This window comes from Scyliorhinus canicula, chromosome 7 (assembly GCF_902713615.1).
Source record: "Scyliorhinus canicula chromosome 7, sScyCan1.1, whole genome shotgun sequence".
Taxonomy (NCBI): domain Eukaryota; kingdom Metazoa; phylum Chordata; class Chondrichthyes; order Carcharhiniformes; family Scyliorhinidae; genus Scyliorhinus; species Scyliorhinus canicula.
In genome coordinates, this window is record NC_052152.1 from 54,375,502 (window position 1) to 54,390,703 (window position 15,202).

At 47.4% G+C, this 15,202-nt stretch overlaps 1 protein-coding gene across 4 annotated transcripts in view; it reads left to right on the forward strand.

The window, feature by feature from the left end:
• ccdc181 (coiled-coil domain containing 181) overlaps window positions 1-14,967 on the forward strand; it is a 60,559-nt gene extending 45,592 nt beyond the window's left edge. For 2 of the 4 annotated variants that reach the window (XM_038802048.1, XM_038802046.1), the window contains 2 exons: window positions 13,319-13,473; window positions 13,815-14,967. In XM_038802048.1, the coding sequence (XP_038657976.1) occupies window positions 13,319-13,473; window positions 13,815-14,013 (354 nt within the window). In that variant the 3' untranslated portion in view covers window positions 14,014-14,967. The remainder of the gene's footprint in view (window positions 1-13,318; window positions 13,474-13,814) is intronic. The other 2 variants (XM_038802050.1, XM_038802047.1) reach the window with 2 other exon arrangements.
• The last annotated feature ends 235 nt before the right edge of the window (window positions 14,968-15,202 follow it).

Sequence of the window (15,202 nt, forward strand, 5' to 3'; positions counted from 1 at the left end):
TTCCCCTGTCGGCTGAGATCCGTCTGGCCTTCAACCACATCAAGGCAGATATTGCCAAAGCCGCGATGCACGTTGTGGATGAGTCCATTCCGTTTCAGGTGGAAAGCGATGCGTCGGACTTTGCTCTGGCCGCTACCCTCAACCAGGCGGGCAGGCCAATGGCTTTCTTCTCCCGTACCCTCCATGCCTCCGAAATTCGACACTCCTCCGTCGAAAAGGAAGCCCAAGCCATTGTAGAAGCTGTGCGACATTGGAGGCATTACCTGGCCGGCAGACGATTCACTCTCCTCACTGACCAATGGTCGGTTACCTTCATGTTTAACAATACACAGCGGGGCAAAATCAAGAACGACAAGATTCTAAGGTGGAGGATCGAGCTCTCCACATACAACTACGATATCTTGTATCGACCTGGGAAGCTCAATGAGCCCCCAGATGCCCTATCCCGCGGTACATGTGCCAGCGCACAAGTAGACCGACTCCGGGCCCTCCACAATGACCTCTGTCACCCGGGGGGGTCACCCGTTTTTTTCACTTTATCAAGGCTCGGAACCTGCCTTATTCCATCGAGGAGGTCAGGACTGTGACCTGGGACTGCCAAGTTTGTGCAAGTGCAAACCGCACTTCTATCGGCCAGACAGAGCCCACCTGGTAAAGGCCTCTCGCCCGTTTGAACGCCTCAGCATCGATTTCAAAGGGCCCCTTCCCTCCACTGACCGCAACATAAGAATATAAGAACTAGGAGCAGGAGTAGGCCATCTGGCTCTCGAGCCTGCTCCACCATTCAATTAGATCATGGCTAATCTTTTGTGGACTCAGCTCCACTTTCCGGCCCGAACACCATAACCCTTAATCCCTTTATTCTTCAAAAAACTATCTATCTTTACCTTAAAACATGTAATGAAGGAACCTCAACTGCTTCACTGGGCAAGGAATTCCATAGATTCACAACCCTTTGGGTGAAGAAGTTCCTCCTAAACTCAGCCCTAAATCTACTTCCCCTTATTTTGAGGTTATGCCCCCTAGTTCTGCTTTCACCCGCCAGTGGAAACAACCTGCCCGCATCTATCCTATCTATTCCCTTCATAATTTTATATGTTTCTATAAGATCCCTCCTCATCCTTCTAAATTCCAACGAGTACAGTCCCAGTCTACTCAACCTCTCCTCGTAATCCAACCCCTTCAGCTCTGGGATCAACCTAGTGAATCTCCTCTGCACACCCTCCAGTGCCAGTACGTCCTTTCTCAAGTAAGGAGACCAAAACTGAACACAATACTCCAGGTGTGGCCTCACTAACACCTTATACAATTTCAGCATAACCTCCCGAGTCTTAAGCTCCATCCCTCTAGCAATGAAGGACAAAATTCCATTTGCCTTCTTAATCACCTGTTGCACCTGTAAACCAACTTTCTGTGACTCATGCACTAGCACACCTAGGTCTCTCTGCACAGCAGCATGCTTTAATATTTTATCATTTAAATAATAATCTCGTTTGCTATTATTCCTACCAAAATGGATAACCTCACATTTGTAACGTGTACTTCCTCAACATTGTTGACGAATATTCAAGATTCCCCTTCGCCATCCCATGCCCTGACATGACCTCTGCCACCGTCATCAAGGCCCTGCACAGCCTTTTCACCTTGTTCGGGTTCCCCACCTACATCCATAGCAATCGGGGCTCCTCCTTCATGAGCGACGAGTTGCGTCAGTTCCTGCTCAGAAAGGGCATCACCTCCGTAGGACGACCAGCTACAGCCCTCGGGGTAACAGACAGGTGGAGAGGGCGAACGCGACGGTCTGGAAGGCTGTCCTCCTGGCCAGCCTGGAAGTCTCCCAGTCTTCCACTGGCAGGAGGGCCTCTCCGATGCGCTCCACTCCATCCGGTCGCTCCTGTGCACTGCTACCAATGAGACCTCTCACGAACGTATGTTTGCCTTCCCCAGGAAGTCCGCCTCCGGGGTCTCGCTCCCGTCCTGGCTGACAGTCCCAGGGCCCGTCTTCCGGAAGCATGTGAGGAGCCATAAAGCAGATCCCCTCGTCGAGAAGATCATGCTCCTGCATGCCAATCCACAATATGCCTACGTGGCACATCGTGACGGTCGACAGGACACAGTCTCCCTCTGGGATTTGGCAGGTTCCCCAGTGACCATCACCACCTCCCCCGACCCTACACCATCTCCCTCCACCACTACCCAGCTACTTCAAGGTCTGGCACCCGCAGGCCCTCCAGCGGTCACCCCCCCCCCCCCCCCCCCCACCGACTCAACAACTGGGTGAAGAAGAGGACGACACGCTCCCAGACGCGCAGGTCTTGACACCGGTGCCCACACCACAGCCGGGACTGAGGCGATCACGGCGGAAGGTCAGGCCCCCGACAGACTTGATCTTAAGTCCACTTCGCCCCTGCTGGACTCTTTTTAACAGGGGGTGAATGTGGTAAACCACTATTGTATTGTGCTGTTGTACTGTTACATGCCTGGGCTTGTCCCTGCTGGCTCTGAACCACTGTAGTATATAATCTGTGTATTGTGGTAAACTGCCACTGTATTATGTGTAATGTGGTAAACTACTGCCTGCTGGCTCCGCCTCCCCTGGGCTTGGTATAAAGGTGGCCAGTTCGGGATCCGAGGCCAGGAGGCTTTCTGGTTAGTTTATTAAAGCCTCAGTTATATTCACCACTCGTCGTGCGTTCATTGATGCCATATCACTTAATAATTTTCAAAGTAAATTTTCAAAGTAGCTGTACTCCAGTATAAAACATTGCAATGTAATAAAACAAAATCACACTAACAGCCCATTCTAACACATGGCCACAATGGTTTTACGAAACAGCAGTAACATACAGTGGATATACTTTGTGATATAGTAAACCGCATAGCCAAGATATCTGTAATTTGGATAAAGGCACTCATTCTCCATTAAGAGAAATAGTCAAAGACCCTGCTGAGAGTAAAAGGGGCCAATCGCTTTGGAAACGTGGAAAGATTTCTGCCCCCACTATGACACAAAAAATAGATAATGTCATCAATGCTGTCACATCAATGTATGTCACCAATACTAATTTACACTGCTTCAAACAAGAAGCAAAGTGAACAGAAGCCTCATACTTATTTTTCTATTACAGCAGAAATGGAATAAAATTCTGCTTGGTGTTCAGATGAGAAATGTTTTTGTTTTTTTAAATAAATTTATAGAGTACCTAATTTCCCCCCCCCCCCCCCCCCCCCCCCCCAATTAATGGGCAATTTACCGTGGTCAATTCACCTACCAGGCACATCTTTGGATTGTGGGGGTGAGACCTACGTTGAGACGGGAAGAATTGCAAATTCCACATGGGTGACCTGGGGCCTGGATCAAACCCGGGTCCTCGGCACATGAGGCAGCAGTGCTAATAACTGCGCCACCGTGCCGCCCCAGAAATTTGTGTTTCGATTTAATTTAACTGTCTTGTTAATTGGGGGAGAGGAAATTATACTATGTTCGTGCAGTGCCAATAATTGGACAGAATGAATGTAACCTTTAAAAAGCCATTTTAAAAAGACTGAAGAGCTTTTTTTCTTAGATGCTCCAGTTTTATTTCAAGCTTTCAGTAAACATAAAGGATTTTTACTTCAACATCTCCTTAATTGATGAATCTTTGACTTCAGTGAGGTCATGATGAGTGACAATGGTGATGTTGTGAACCCCGTATTGCGTTGGCTTTTATTCCTCTGTATGTACACTGTGCTTGGGTGTAATTATTTCTTAAAACTTTCTACAGGAATAAAATTTCAATTCTTCAATATACCTTTTTGATAACAGTCTCACCAAGACAATTGTGCATGAGGATACATCCATTTCGGGCAAAAAGGCAAACTGTCCCACGTGTACAAAGAACAAAGAAAATTACAGCACAGGAACAGGCCCTTCGGCCCTCCCAGCCTGCGCCGATCCAGATCCTCTATCTAAACCTGTCGCCTATTTTCCAAGGATCTACTTCCCTCTGTTCCCCGCCCATTCATATATCTGTCTAGTTTCATCTTAAATGATGCTATCGTGCCCGCCTCTACCACCTCCGCTGGCAAAGTGTTCCAGGCACCCACCTCTGCGTTAAAAACTTTTCACGCACATCTCCCTTAAACTTTCCCCTCTCACCTTGAAATCGTTATCCCTTGTAATTGACACCCCCACTCTTGGAAAAAGTTTGTTGCTATCCACCCTGTCCATACCTCTCATAATTTTGTAGAACTCAATCAGGTCCCCCCTCAACCTCTGTCTTTCCAACAAAAACAATCCTAATCTACTCAACCTTTCTTCATAGCTAGCACCCTCCATACCAGGCAACATCCTGGTGAACCTCCTCTGCACCCTCTCTAAAGCATCCACATCCTTCTGGTAATGTGGCGACCAGAACTGCACACAGTATTCCAAATGTGGCCTAACCAAAGTCCTATACCACTGTAACATGACCTGCCGACTCTTGTACTCAATACCCCGTCCGATGAAGGCAAGCATGCCGTATGCCTTCTTGACCACTCTATCGACCTGCGTTGCCACCTTCAGGGTACAATGGACCTGAACTCCCAGATATCTCTGTACATCAATTTTCCCCAGGACTCTTCCATTGACCGTATAGTCCGCTCTTGAATTGGATCTTCCAAAATGCATCACCTTGCATTTGTCTGGATTGAACTCCATCTGCCATTTCTCTGCCCAACTCTCCAATCTATCTATATTTTGCTGTATTCTCTGACAGTCCCCCTCGCTATCTGCAACTCCACCAATCTTAGTATCATCTGCAAACTTGCTAATCAGACCATCTATACCAGGGGTGGGCAAACTACGGCCCGCGGGCCGCATGCGGCCCGACAAAGGTTTTTATGCGGCCCGCCAATGAGGTGCCCGGAATCATAACCGGCATTTTTGAAAAGCCGCCGGGGAAAAGCCGCTGAAGTAAATGCGCTTATTGAATAAGCGCATTTACTTCAGTGGCTTTTCCCCGGCGGCTTTTCAAAAATGCCGGTTATGATTCCGGGCACCTCATTGGCGGGCTGCATAAAAACGCGCGTAGTGGGGTGGATGAGTGGGGCTGTCTCATTGGTCGGTTTAGTTGGGTGTGCGACCAATAGGAGTCCAGGTTACAAACAATAAGCCTTATTATTGTTTGTAACCTGGACTCCTATTGGTCGCACACCCAACTAAACCGACCAATAAGGCAGCCCCACTCATCCACCCCACTACGCGCATTTTTATCGTTGACTCGGCTAGGCTGTGCTTCTGTCAGTGTTAAGGATCAGCACAAGCAACTTAGAACATAGAACATAGAACAGTACAGCACAGAACAGGCCCTTCGGCCCTCAATGTTGTGCCGAGCCATGATCACCCTACTCAAACCCACGTATCCACCCTATACCCGTAACCCAACAACTCCCCCCTTAACCTTACTTTTATTAGGACACTACGGGCAATTTAGCGTGGCCAATCCACCTAACCCGCACATCTTTGGACTGTGGGAGGAAACCGGAGCACCCGGAGGAAACCCACGCACACAGGGGGAGGACGTGCAGACGCCACACAGACAGTGACCCAGCCGGAAACTTGACACCTGATTTCAACAAACTGGTAAATGACTGCAGTCAGATGCATCATTCTCATTGACATTGTTCTGTTACTTACTGAGTTACTTTGTTTTTCAAATAAATGTGCTTTTATTTCTTTAAAGACCTTTTATTTTGGCTATTTAAAATATTAATTATTTTACTTAATATACTATGCGGCCCTTTAAAATTGTGAATTTCTGAATGTGGCCCTTGCACGGAAAAGTTTGCCCACCCCTGATCTATACCTTCGTCCAGATCATTTATGTATATCACAAACAACAATGGTCCGAGCACTGATCCCTGTGGAACACCACTAGTCACCTTTCTCCATTTTGAGACACTCCCTTCCACCACTACTCTCCGTCTCCTGTTGCCCAGCCAGTTCTTTATCCATCTAGCTAGTACACCCTGAACCCCATGCGACTTCACTTTTTCCATCAACCTGCCATGGGAAACGTGTCTCATAATTTTTAACAAATGGAAGATTTGTGTAGGATAAGATTAGTCTTTCATCTCTGATTTAAATATATACCATCCACAGCATAGGAGCGTAGTTCTTCATTATTTAACTGAACCTTACAATTTGAATATAATAAAAACAGAAAATGCTGTAAATATTCAGATCAGGCAGCACCCGTGGAGAGATAAACAAAACCAAAGTTTCAGGTCACTGACCTTTCATTAGAACTGGGAAGAGTTTGAAATGTAATGGGTTTTTAAACAAGTACAGGGGCGGGGAAAGAGGGGAGGGGAAGAAAAAAGAAAAGCAAGTTCTGTGATAAGGTGGGAGACAGGAGAGATTAATAACAAACGGGTTAATGATGCTAGGCAAAAGATAATGGCGTCAAATAAAGAAAAATGGCCTAGAGAAGGTAAAAATGATAGTGCAGAATTATTACTAACAATTGCTGTCCAGAAATTAGGAGCATTGGTTATGAGATTGTTGAACTCCGTATTGAATCTGGTAGGCCGTAAACCGTAAAAGTGCCTTATCAGATGATGAGGTGCTGTTTGTTAAGATTCCATTCAGCTTTGTTAGAAGAGAGCAGAAAGCCAAGGTGATCTTCAGGAATGTCTTAAAAAATGAGAAAGAGTTAGCAAGCCAGAGAGTTAGAGAGGAAATTCTGGAGCTTGGAGACTAGACATTGAAGACATAGCTGAGAATGGAGGTACAAAGGAAATTGGGGCTACTCAAGAGGCTAGAGTTGGAAGAACATAAAGTGCATATAATATCTGACTCTTACTTCGCTCCAGATAAGTGAGATTGGCCAAGATAATTTCATTAATAGTAGCAGTATTCAGTAAAATATCCAGGGAGCTAAGAAAATCCAGCCATACATACTGGCTCGCTAATTCTCTCTTTTAAGTACTCTTTAAAACCTATCTCATTGACCAAGCCTTTGCTCACTTGTCCTAATATCTCCACATGTGGCTCAGTGTCAAATGTTTCTCCTGTGAAGTACCTTGGGCCATTTTACTACGCTAAAGGTAAAATATATAAATATGTAAAATCTAAAAGTGAAACTGCCTGTTGTAGGAAATGTAACAAAGTAATTTCCCCAAGATTGGTGCTATTAATTTAATTGTATCATCTTCCCAAACTTCTAAGATCAGAGTTGTGTCATTTGGTGTATATTAGGAGCACGATTTAATGTCTGTGTTGCGCCCCTCAGGATCTGTGCAGGCCGGTTAGATCGCAAGAGTGGAACTGCGCCGGGCTCCGAGCAGTTTGTGATTTAACTGGCCCGCTCCCATTGGTGCAGCGCGAAGCTAATTGAGGCCAATTTTTAAAAATAAATTTAGAGGACCCAATTTATTTTTCCAATTACGGGGCAATTTAGGGTGGCCAATCCACCTACCCTGCACAAAGTTTGGGTTGTGAGGGGCGAAACCCACGCAAACACGGGGAGAATGTGCAAACTCCACACGGACAGTGACTCAGAGCCAGGATCGAAACTGGGACCTCGGTGCCATGAGGCAGCAGTGCTAACCACTGTTCCACCGTACTGCCAATTAAGGGCAATCTCGATCTCACTAATGAGGCAGAATATCTATATAATGGCTGCCTATGACCTAACAGGCTTCCTAGTGAGAGGTCACATGGGCACCGATTTGTTCTGATCCACACAAACGTGGACCAGGCATCAGAGCACCTGGGGATCTCGCAGGTCATTGGAGATCCCTATGTTGTCAGGGACTGGGCATGGTGGCACCCTGGCTCTCCCACTGGCACTCAGGCACCTTGGCACTGCCAGGCTGGCACCTTGACACTGCGGCCCTGGCACTGCAAAGGTCCAGGTGGCACTGCCAGGATGCCAGTGCATGGTTCCCAGGTACCAGGGTGGCACTGCTAAGGGTTGGGGCCATGCCCCTGAAGGGAAGGATGAGGGTGTATGAGGGGTGAGGTGAAGGGTGTGTATGAAGGGGCCCGGGAAGGTTGGAGTGGGGTGAAGGGTAGGGGTTCTGAACCAAGGGTGGCCCTAAATGGGGGCAAAGGAAAGCCTGAAAAGGGGAAGTCCTCAGTGATCCCATAGTGGGGTGTCCTCACTTCGGTGGGCGGGGGGGGGGGGGGGGTGGATTTGTGGGATAATGCCCATGTGTGGGAGGTGACATTGCCCGTGTGTCGGGAACCCTCAAGTTCACTTAGAGATCCGGGTACCCTTTCAAAATGGTGTCCCGATTTCTGAGGAGCCGGTCTGGCCAGCAAATTCAGCTCGCCAGTGATGAAAATAATTCAAAGTGTGGGCTAGTCCAGAGAGAAAATCACCAGGGCCCACAAAATTGACTAAGTGTGGTCAAATGGGGATGGGGAACTCGCTGAAAGAGCCGGGGAGAAACTCCCAGCCAAACCCGCCTGAAATGACACTTAGAAACCTTACCCCTCATCTGACGTTAAATCACGACCAATCAGATCTCAAGGGGGAAAGAAGCCTGTGGTCCTCTGGGACTGTCGCAATATTTAAATTTTTATTTAGTTTAGTTTGACGATTACTATGTAACCAGTATAGTAAATAAATTAATATAATATAGAAAGCTAGAATGCAAAATTGCAACTGATCAACATATCTGAATGCTTATGACAAAAACTAAACAGTTGAGGTAATTTCACAGCATGACTTGCCGTGCAGTATCAAACATCTGTGAGAGGCAAAGATGTGCTGTATAATTTAAAATATCGTGATCAAATTAAATCAAGTCACTCAAATCATTCTGGTCTATAAATTCTCTTTTTCCCTTGGGGGTACCTGCCCTAAGAGTGAGTTGGTGATCATGGACTTCCATTTGTTAGTCCATGGTTATATTTGGCAAGGTACTTTATTGATTTGTGCAGGTTTTGGCTGATGAGGAGACTCTCCCATTCTTACCACCTGCCACAGGCATATTGGAAGGATATTAACCCCTGGCCGTTAAGTCCCAGAGTCAGACCTGAGCTTCTGGCCTAGAGGTAGGGATGCTATCACTGCCACGAAACCTCTTGGAATATTAATTACAGGCTATTCAAGCTTTTAGTATAGTTGGCTAAACAAAGGCCCTTTAATCCTAATTACATTTATATGAATGCAAAGTCTGGAGCTGGGAGGAGATTGAGAGCGGAGCCGGGAATATAAAAGAGTAAAAGAAAAAGTGAGGCTGAGGATGGGGGCAGGGAGATAAAAGAGCGTGAGAAAGAGCAAAGCCAGGAGATGAAAGAGTGAGATTTTTAGGTTGGCACACAAGGAAGCAGCTGATCCGTTTTTACAAGGGTATAAGGTGGCAAGAGTAAAGGCAGGGCAGGCTGAGTTGATGGGAGTTATTGAGACTTTGGTGTGGGCATAGACTAGAGTATTATGATTTTTTTTTTTTAATTTAGAGTACCCGATTCATTTTTTCCAATTAAGGGCAATTTAGCCTGGCTAATCCACCTAACCTAGACATCTTTGGGTTGTGGGGGCGAAACCCACGCAAAGGGGGGAATGTGCAAACTCGACATGGACAGTGACCCAAACCACGATGGAACCTGGGACCTCAGCGCCATGAGGCAGCAGTGCTAACCACTGTGCCACCATGCTGCCCTGAGTATTATAAATGCGTGTACTGGGGCTGCATGGTGACACAGTGGGTAGCACTGCTGCATCACAGCGCCGAGGTCCCAGATTCGCTCCCGGCCCTGAGTACTGTCCGTGTGGAGTTTGCACGTTTTCCCCATGTTTGGATGGGTTTCGCCCCCACAACACAAAGATGTGCAGAGTAGGTGGATTGGCCACTCTAAAATAGCCCCTTAATTGGAAAAAATTAATTGGGTACTCTTAAAAAAAAAGTTTTAAATGAATGCATGTACTGCATCCCTTTGAAGGTTGTACAAATGATTCCAACTTTTCCGGTCATTTCCGTCTTGTACCTTCCGTCTGAGATTTGGTTCCCACAGTGCCTGGGTCAGCCAATTTGCATCTCCGCTGATGGGTCTTGTATATTCAGCAGGGAGCATCCCCTCTGAGGAGGAAGACAGGACAAAGAGAGAAGAGGCCAGGTGGTCACAGGGACACCTCAAAGGAGAGGCACTGGGTGGTTAGGGGCAGCAGGGAGGGCAATGAGGGCGGCCCCACAGAAGACGCCGCAATCCAGCTGCCAGGGTGTACAGGCAGCGATCCAACTACCTAGATATGACAGAAGTCCAGTGCCGCAGGAAGCTGAAACTTTCAAGGAATGCTGTCACATCCATTTGCCAGATGATTAGGCTGGAGATAGCCTCTAACTGTGTAGGTGGACAGCCAAAGCCCATGGCTCTCAAGGTCACTGTAGCCTTTCTATGCCTCCGGATCTTTCCAACGATCAGTGGGTGACCTTTGCAGAGTCTCTCAGTCTGTTGTGCATAGCTGTGTCAAGCTGGTTGCTGACAATCTGTTTAGGCAGGTTAGCACATCATCAGTTTCCTGGCGGACCAGGCCAAGCAGGCGAGAGGCTTTGCAGTAGTTGTAGGGTTTCTCTGCATTCACGGGGGCCAGGCACTTTTGCCAACATGAAGAGTTTTCACTCCATGAATGTTCAAATCGTTTACGACCACAGAACACCGATTCTACAGGTTTGTGTGAAGTAACCTGGCAGCTCCCAGGGTGCCTACACACTGAGACACTTGAGTGCCAAGGCTATTCGCAGCTCCAACTGGCCTCACGAAATGGTTGCTCGGTGACAAGGGGCATCCCTTGAATAGGTGGCTGATGATGCCACTCAGTCACCCGAGGACAGAGGCTGAGGAAAGATATAATTGCTGCCGTGTCTCCACAAGGCAGTGGTGGAAGAATAGCTCTGCTAAAAATTAGGTTCCAATGCCTGAGCAAGTATCACTCATCTTTGTTGTTTGTTGTGCTCTGCATAATTTTGCTCTTTCTAGGGGGAACCACTAGACCAGGAGACACTGAGGCAGGTGCTCCTGTCACAAAGGAGGAATCCAATGATGAGTCCTTACAGAGCCTGGGCAGGCAACTGGTGAGGAAGAAGAGGCAGAAATGAGAAATATTCAGGGTGGCAAGGTCACCAGGAAGGCCTTGATGCAGTGTTCGTTCAACTAGGCTGCCAAGGTTTACTTTCTGTCTGAAACCAAGGGCACCACCTCCTTCACAAACATTTCACACAAAACCATGCCATGAACCCAATGTTTCATCAGTGCCTCTTATGTTACCCAAAATATTTTTAACGTTGCACTGATGAGGCCAAAACTCATCAAATACACAGGACACTCGGGCTTGTGAACTTCATGACATTTAAGTGAAACAAAATAAAATCTAATCAAAACTGATTAATACATGTTTGATATTTCCAAAAATATATAAGCCAGTTCTGCAAACCTTTTGCTGTTATCACTGTGGCTCACACCTAAGTTTTCAGGGTGTTATGTCTTGTCCCTTGCTGACAGGGCCTTGAGAGGCAAGTTGCTGGCTCTGCTGTCTTATTGGCCCCGATGACCTTGGCGGTTATCCTCTGGCTGGCGGGGCCTGAGCACGCTCTGCCTGAGAGGGTATGCTCAGTGATATGGCTGGGCACTCCCCAGTCATTGCAGACTCTGAGGATGGCACAGTGGTTCGTAAAGAGGCGGAGGAACTGCTGCCCTCGTCCAGGGTGCTGTGAGAGAAGCCCACAGATGACAGGCAGCTTGTTGCCATAGTGAGGTATGCCTGGGTGTCCCTATTCACCATTGATGTATGGGCACCCATCTTACCCAGCTGAGAGGCAAGGTGCTGCATCCATCTTCCACACTGGCACTGACCTGTTCACCGTCCCAGAGACATTCAGGTGTGCCATGATCTGGCAGATATGTTTCACTCTCTCCCTGCTGAGCCACAATCTTCGACAGCATGCCTGGTCAGGCAGGTCCTCAAATGACAGGCGCTACCGGTACATGCGAGGCCTCATACGGCGCCACCTTGGCACATCATCCTCCTCCTCGGCCTGTTGAGCGGCCGGCTCTCCAACCTGGGCTGCTGCTTCCTGTTCCTCTGTGGAGGATCTGCTGCTGCAGCTTCCTCATCCTCGAACAGCGCCAGCTTGTACAGCCGCATGGCATCCCATAAGGCTGCGGTGACGAGCAGGATGATCACCTTTGCTGGTTGAATTCCAATATGCATTGCCTGCAGGTGGTGAAAGGCTGAAATGATAGCATGGTGTGTACCGCGTGCCCAGCTAGGTCCAATGGGCGACACGGAAGCCTTGGTTGGTACTGCGGGCTCTGCCCCCACATGTCCCCCCCCCCGTCCCCGCACCCCTGGCTCCATCGGTGCCCAGCACCGTAGGGGCCTCTGGCCCTGATGCCTGTCCCTGCTGCCAGGGGTACCATTGGCAGACACTGCCCTTGCCAGCATTACACTCCGTGGCCCCTGACTGGTGCCGCTATAGTGGCCGCTGCCCTTGGTTGGGTCACCTGATGTCCCGTCGGTGAGTGCTCCGGGGGGGGGGGGGGGGGTGGAATGGCGGAGGGTGGGGTGGAAGCACCCATACAGACGGTGTCACTCTGCAGAACCAGGGGCTGTGGAGTGTGCCAACAAGGTGGCTCTATTTCAGCCGCACTAATGGTGGTCTGTGCCTGGACACCGTCCCAATCCCATGGGGGTGTCACCCCGGCCATGCAGCTCGTTGCCTCCACCTTGGCATTTCAGGAACTCACCAAGGCTACTCAAACGACCAGCATCTTCCAAATCCACAACGCTACCATCTAGAAAGACAAGGGCAGCAGACAAATGTTCTCCTCCAAGCCACTCATCATTCTGACTTGGAGATATAAGGCCTTCACTATCACTGGGTTAAAATCCTGGCACTCCCTCCCTAAAAGCAGTGTGGGTGTGCTGCACCACATGGACTGCAGCAACTCAAGAATGCAGCTAACAATTACATTCTCAGGGGTAATTAGGAATGGGCAATAAATGCTGGCCTTGCCAGCAAAGTACACATCCCTCGAATGATTTTTAAAAATCAGATTGAAGTGAGGCACAGCATCATATGGGAGGGAAAATTAAGGTGCTGTCAGCCATAGTTAGTTTCATGCAATTCTTTGTTGCCTTAGCACAGCTGAGGCCAGGGAAAAAAGGTTTAGTGAGAGTTCCCTCGTGAGGAATTAAAGCTCAGAATGGGAAGAAACACATCACTTAGAACTACATAATAATGTGTAATTATTTTACTTAAATTAGCACACTAAAATTGAGTTTAAAAAAAATATATGCTGGGATAATTGTAGCTTTGTGAAAATGGCTTACTTTTGTTATTTTAGGAATATCGGGATCCAAACGAAGCCTTCAATCTCTGGCTGAAGAAGAAACGGGAACAGCAAATTAAAGAGCAGCAATTGGAAGCCATGAGGAAAAGAGAACAAGATTACAACTCAAAAGTACACACAAGAGAAGATTCTGAAAAAGCTTTTAAACAGTAAGGAAAGTTTAATTAATTTTCATACTATTTTTAATTCTACTTTGCACAAATCTGGATTGGTGGCTCAAACTGCTAATTGTACATAAGCTTGTAAAGAAATGGGACACCAATTTATAGCTACAGTTGTAGCTGTTTGATTTGCATTTGAATGACCAGTATCAATTCATGGCATTTTAAAATGTCTCCAGCAAACGGCAAACCGCCAAGAAACACACGACTGGGGGACGGGAGAATCCAGTCCTATATTTAAATATCAAAAATAATTGATGCATTAATAAAAAAGGTAGGAGCATATGTACTTTTTTTCTGCTTAACTCAGTAAGAGTTTAATTCAGTAGATTTTTTTTCTCACTTATAAACCTTTGCAGATGGCTGAAAAGAAAGAAAGCTGAGAAACGGTCAGAGCAGTTGGCTGCCAAGGAGCGGTGCAGGAAGTTTCTGATGGAGGCTAGAAGAGTAAAAAGAATGCAGACACTATTGTGCACCCTTAGTGAATCCAAATCATTTCAGTTTGACAATTATGGTTACAGGTTCTAGGAACCTCTGGTCATGTTATTTCTCTTCATGTTTCGAATGCCTCATTGCAGAATTCAAATAAACATAACCCTCCCAATGGTTTGCAGAGCAGACTTTCAGTAGCATGAGCACATTGAATGAGATCTCAACAATGCCGCATTTAATTAACATGCTTGTACAGCAGCTCTAATATTTCCAAATCTGCTGAGCATTCCATAACACATGATTAGGTTGGAATAAATTATCTGCACAGTCTGTAAGTTGTTAATGTTTTTTTCTATGTCAATGAAAAGATCCTTTTAAACTTTTAAGTTTTATTTTAAAAAATGAAAGTAGACCAGTGTTAAAGTTGCATTTTCACTTTCCACAAGAAGTCATTGACAGTTATTAAAAAATAAACAAAGTATTTTTGTTTGTGCAAGTGATGGTGTAATTCTGTATGTGTAAGCAATATGTTAACATATTCATCTGAACTAAATCTTTTAAACTCTGGTGCAATGTTTTATTGTCAATAAGGTAGCAGTTTGTTGTACCTGCAGTTCTTTTCACAGTAAAGTGTACGATGCGCACCCCCCACTTTTAACGTTTTAAACTTTTTGTATTCTTTTTAGCCTGTTTAGCTGAAAAGGGACAGATGTCCTGCTCCTTGTTCTGGGTAATGCCAGTGCTAGATGATAGAGAATGCTCTGATTGGGAGTACCCTGTTGATTTGATGCTTTTCATTTAGAAATTGCCTAACATCTGCTTTGTTCTTCCCTTAATAGCCAGTCTAAAATCGTGGGCGGAATTCTTCCCCCCCCCCCCCCCCCCCCCCCACGCCGGGTGGGAGAATCGCCGGGGCGCCGAGCAAGTCCCGCCATGCCACCCCGGCACCCGCACACGATTCTCCCATCCACCACAAACAAATGCGGCGAGAATCATGGCTGGCCGCTCGGAGAATCCCTGGCACGGATGGGCCGAGCGGCCACCCCAACACGACAGGTTCCCGCTGACGCCATCCACACCTGGTCGTTGCCGGCGGGAACTCGCAGGAACGCTGGGCGGTCTGATGGGTGGCGGGGGTTCCTGCACCGGGGGGGGCCTCCGATGGGGTCTGGCCCGCGATCGGTGCCCACCGATCGACGGGCCGACCTCTCTAAAGGAGGACCTCCTTTCCTCTGCCACCCCGCAAGATCCATCCACCATCTTCTTGCGGGGCGGCCTCGGGGAG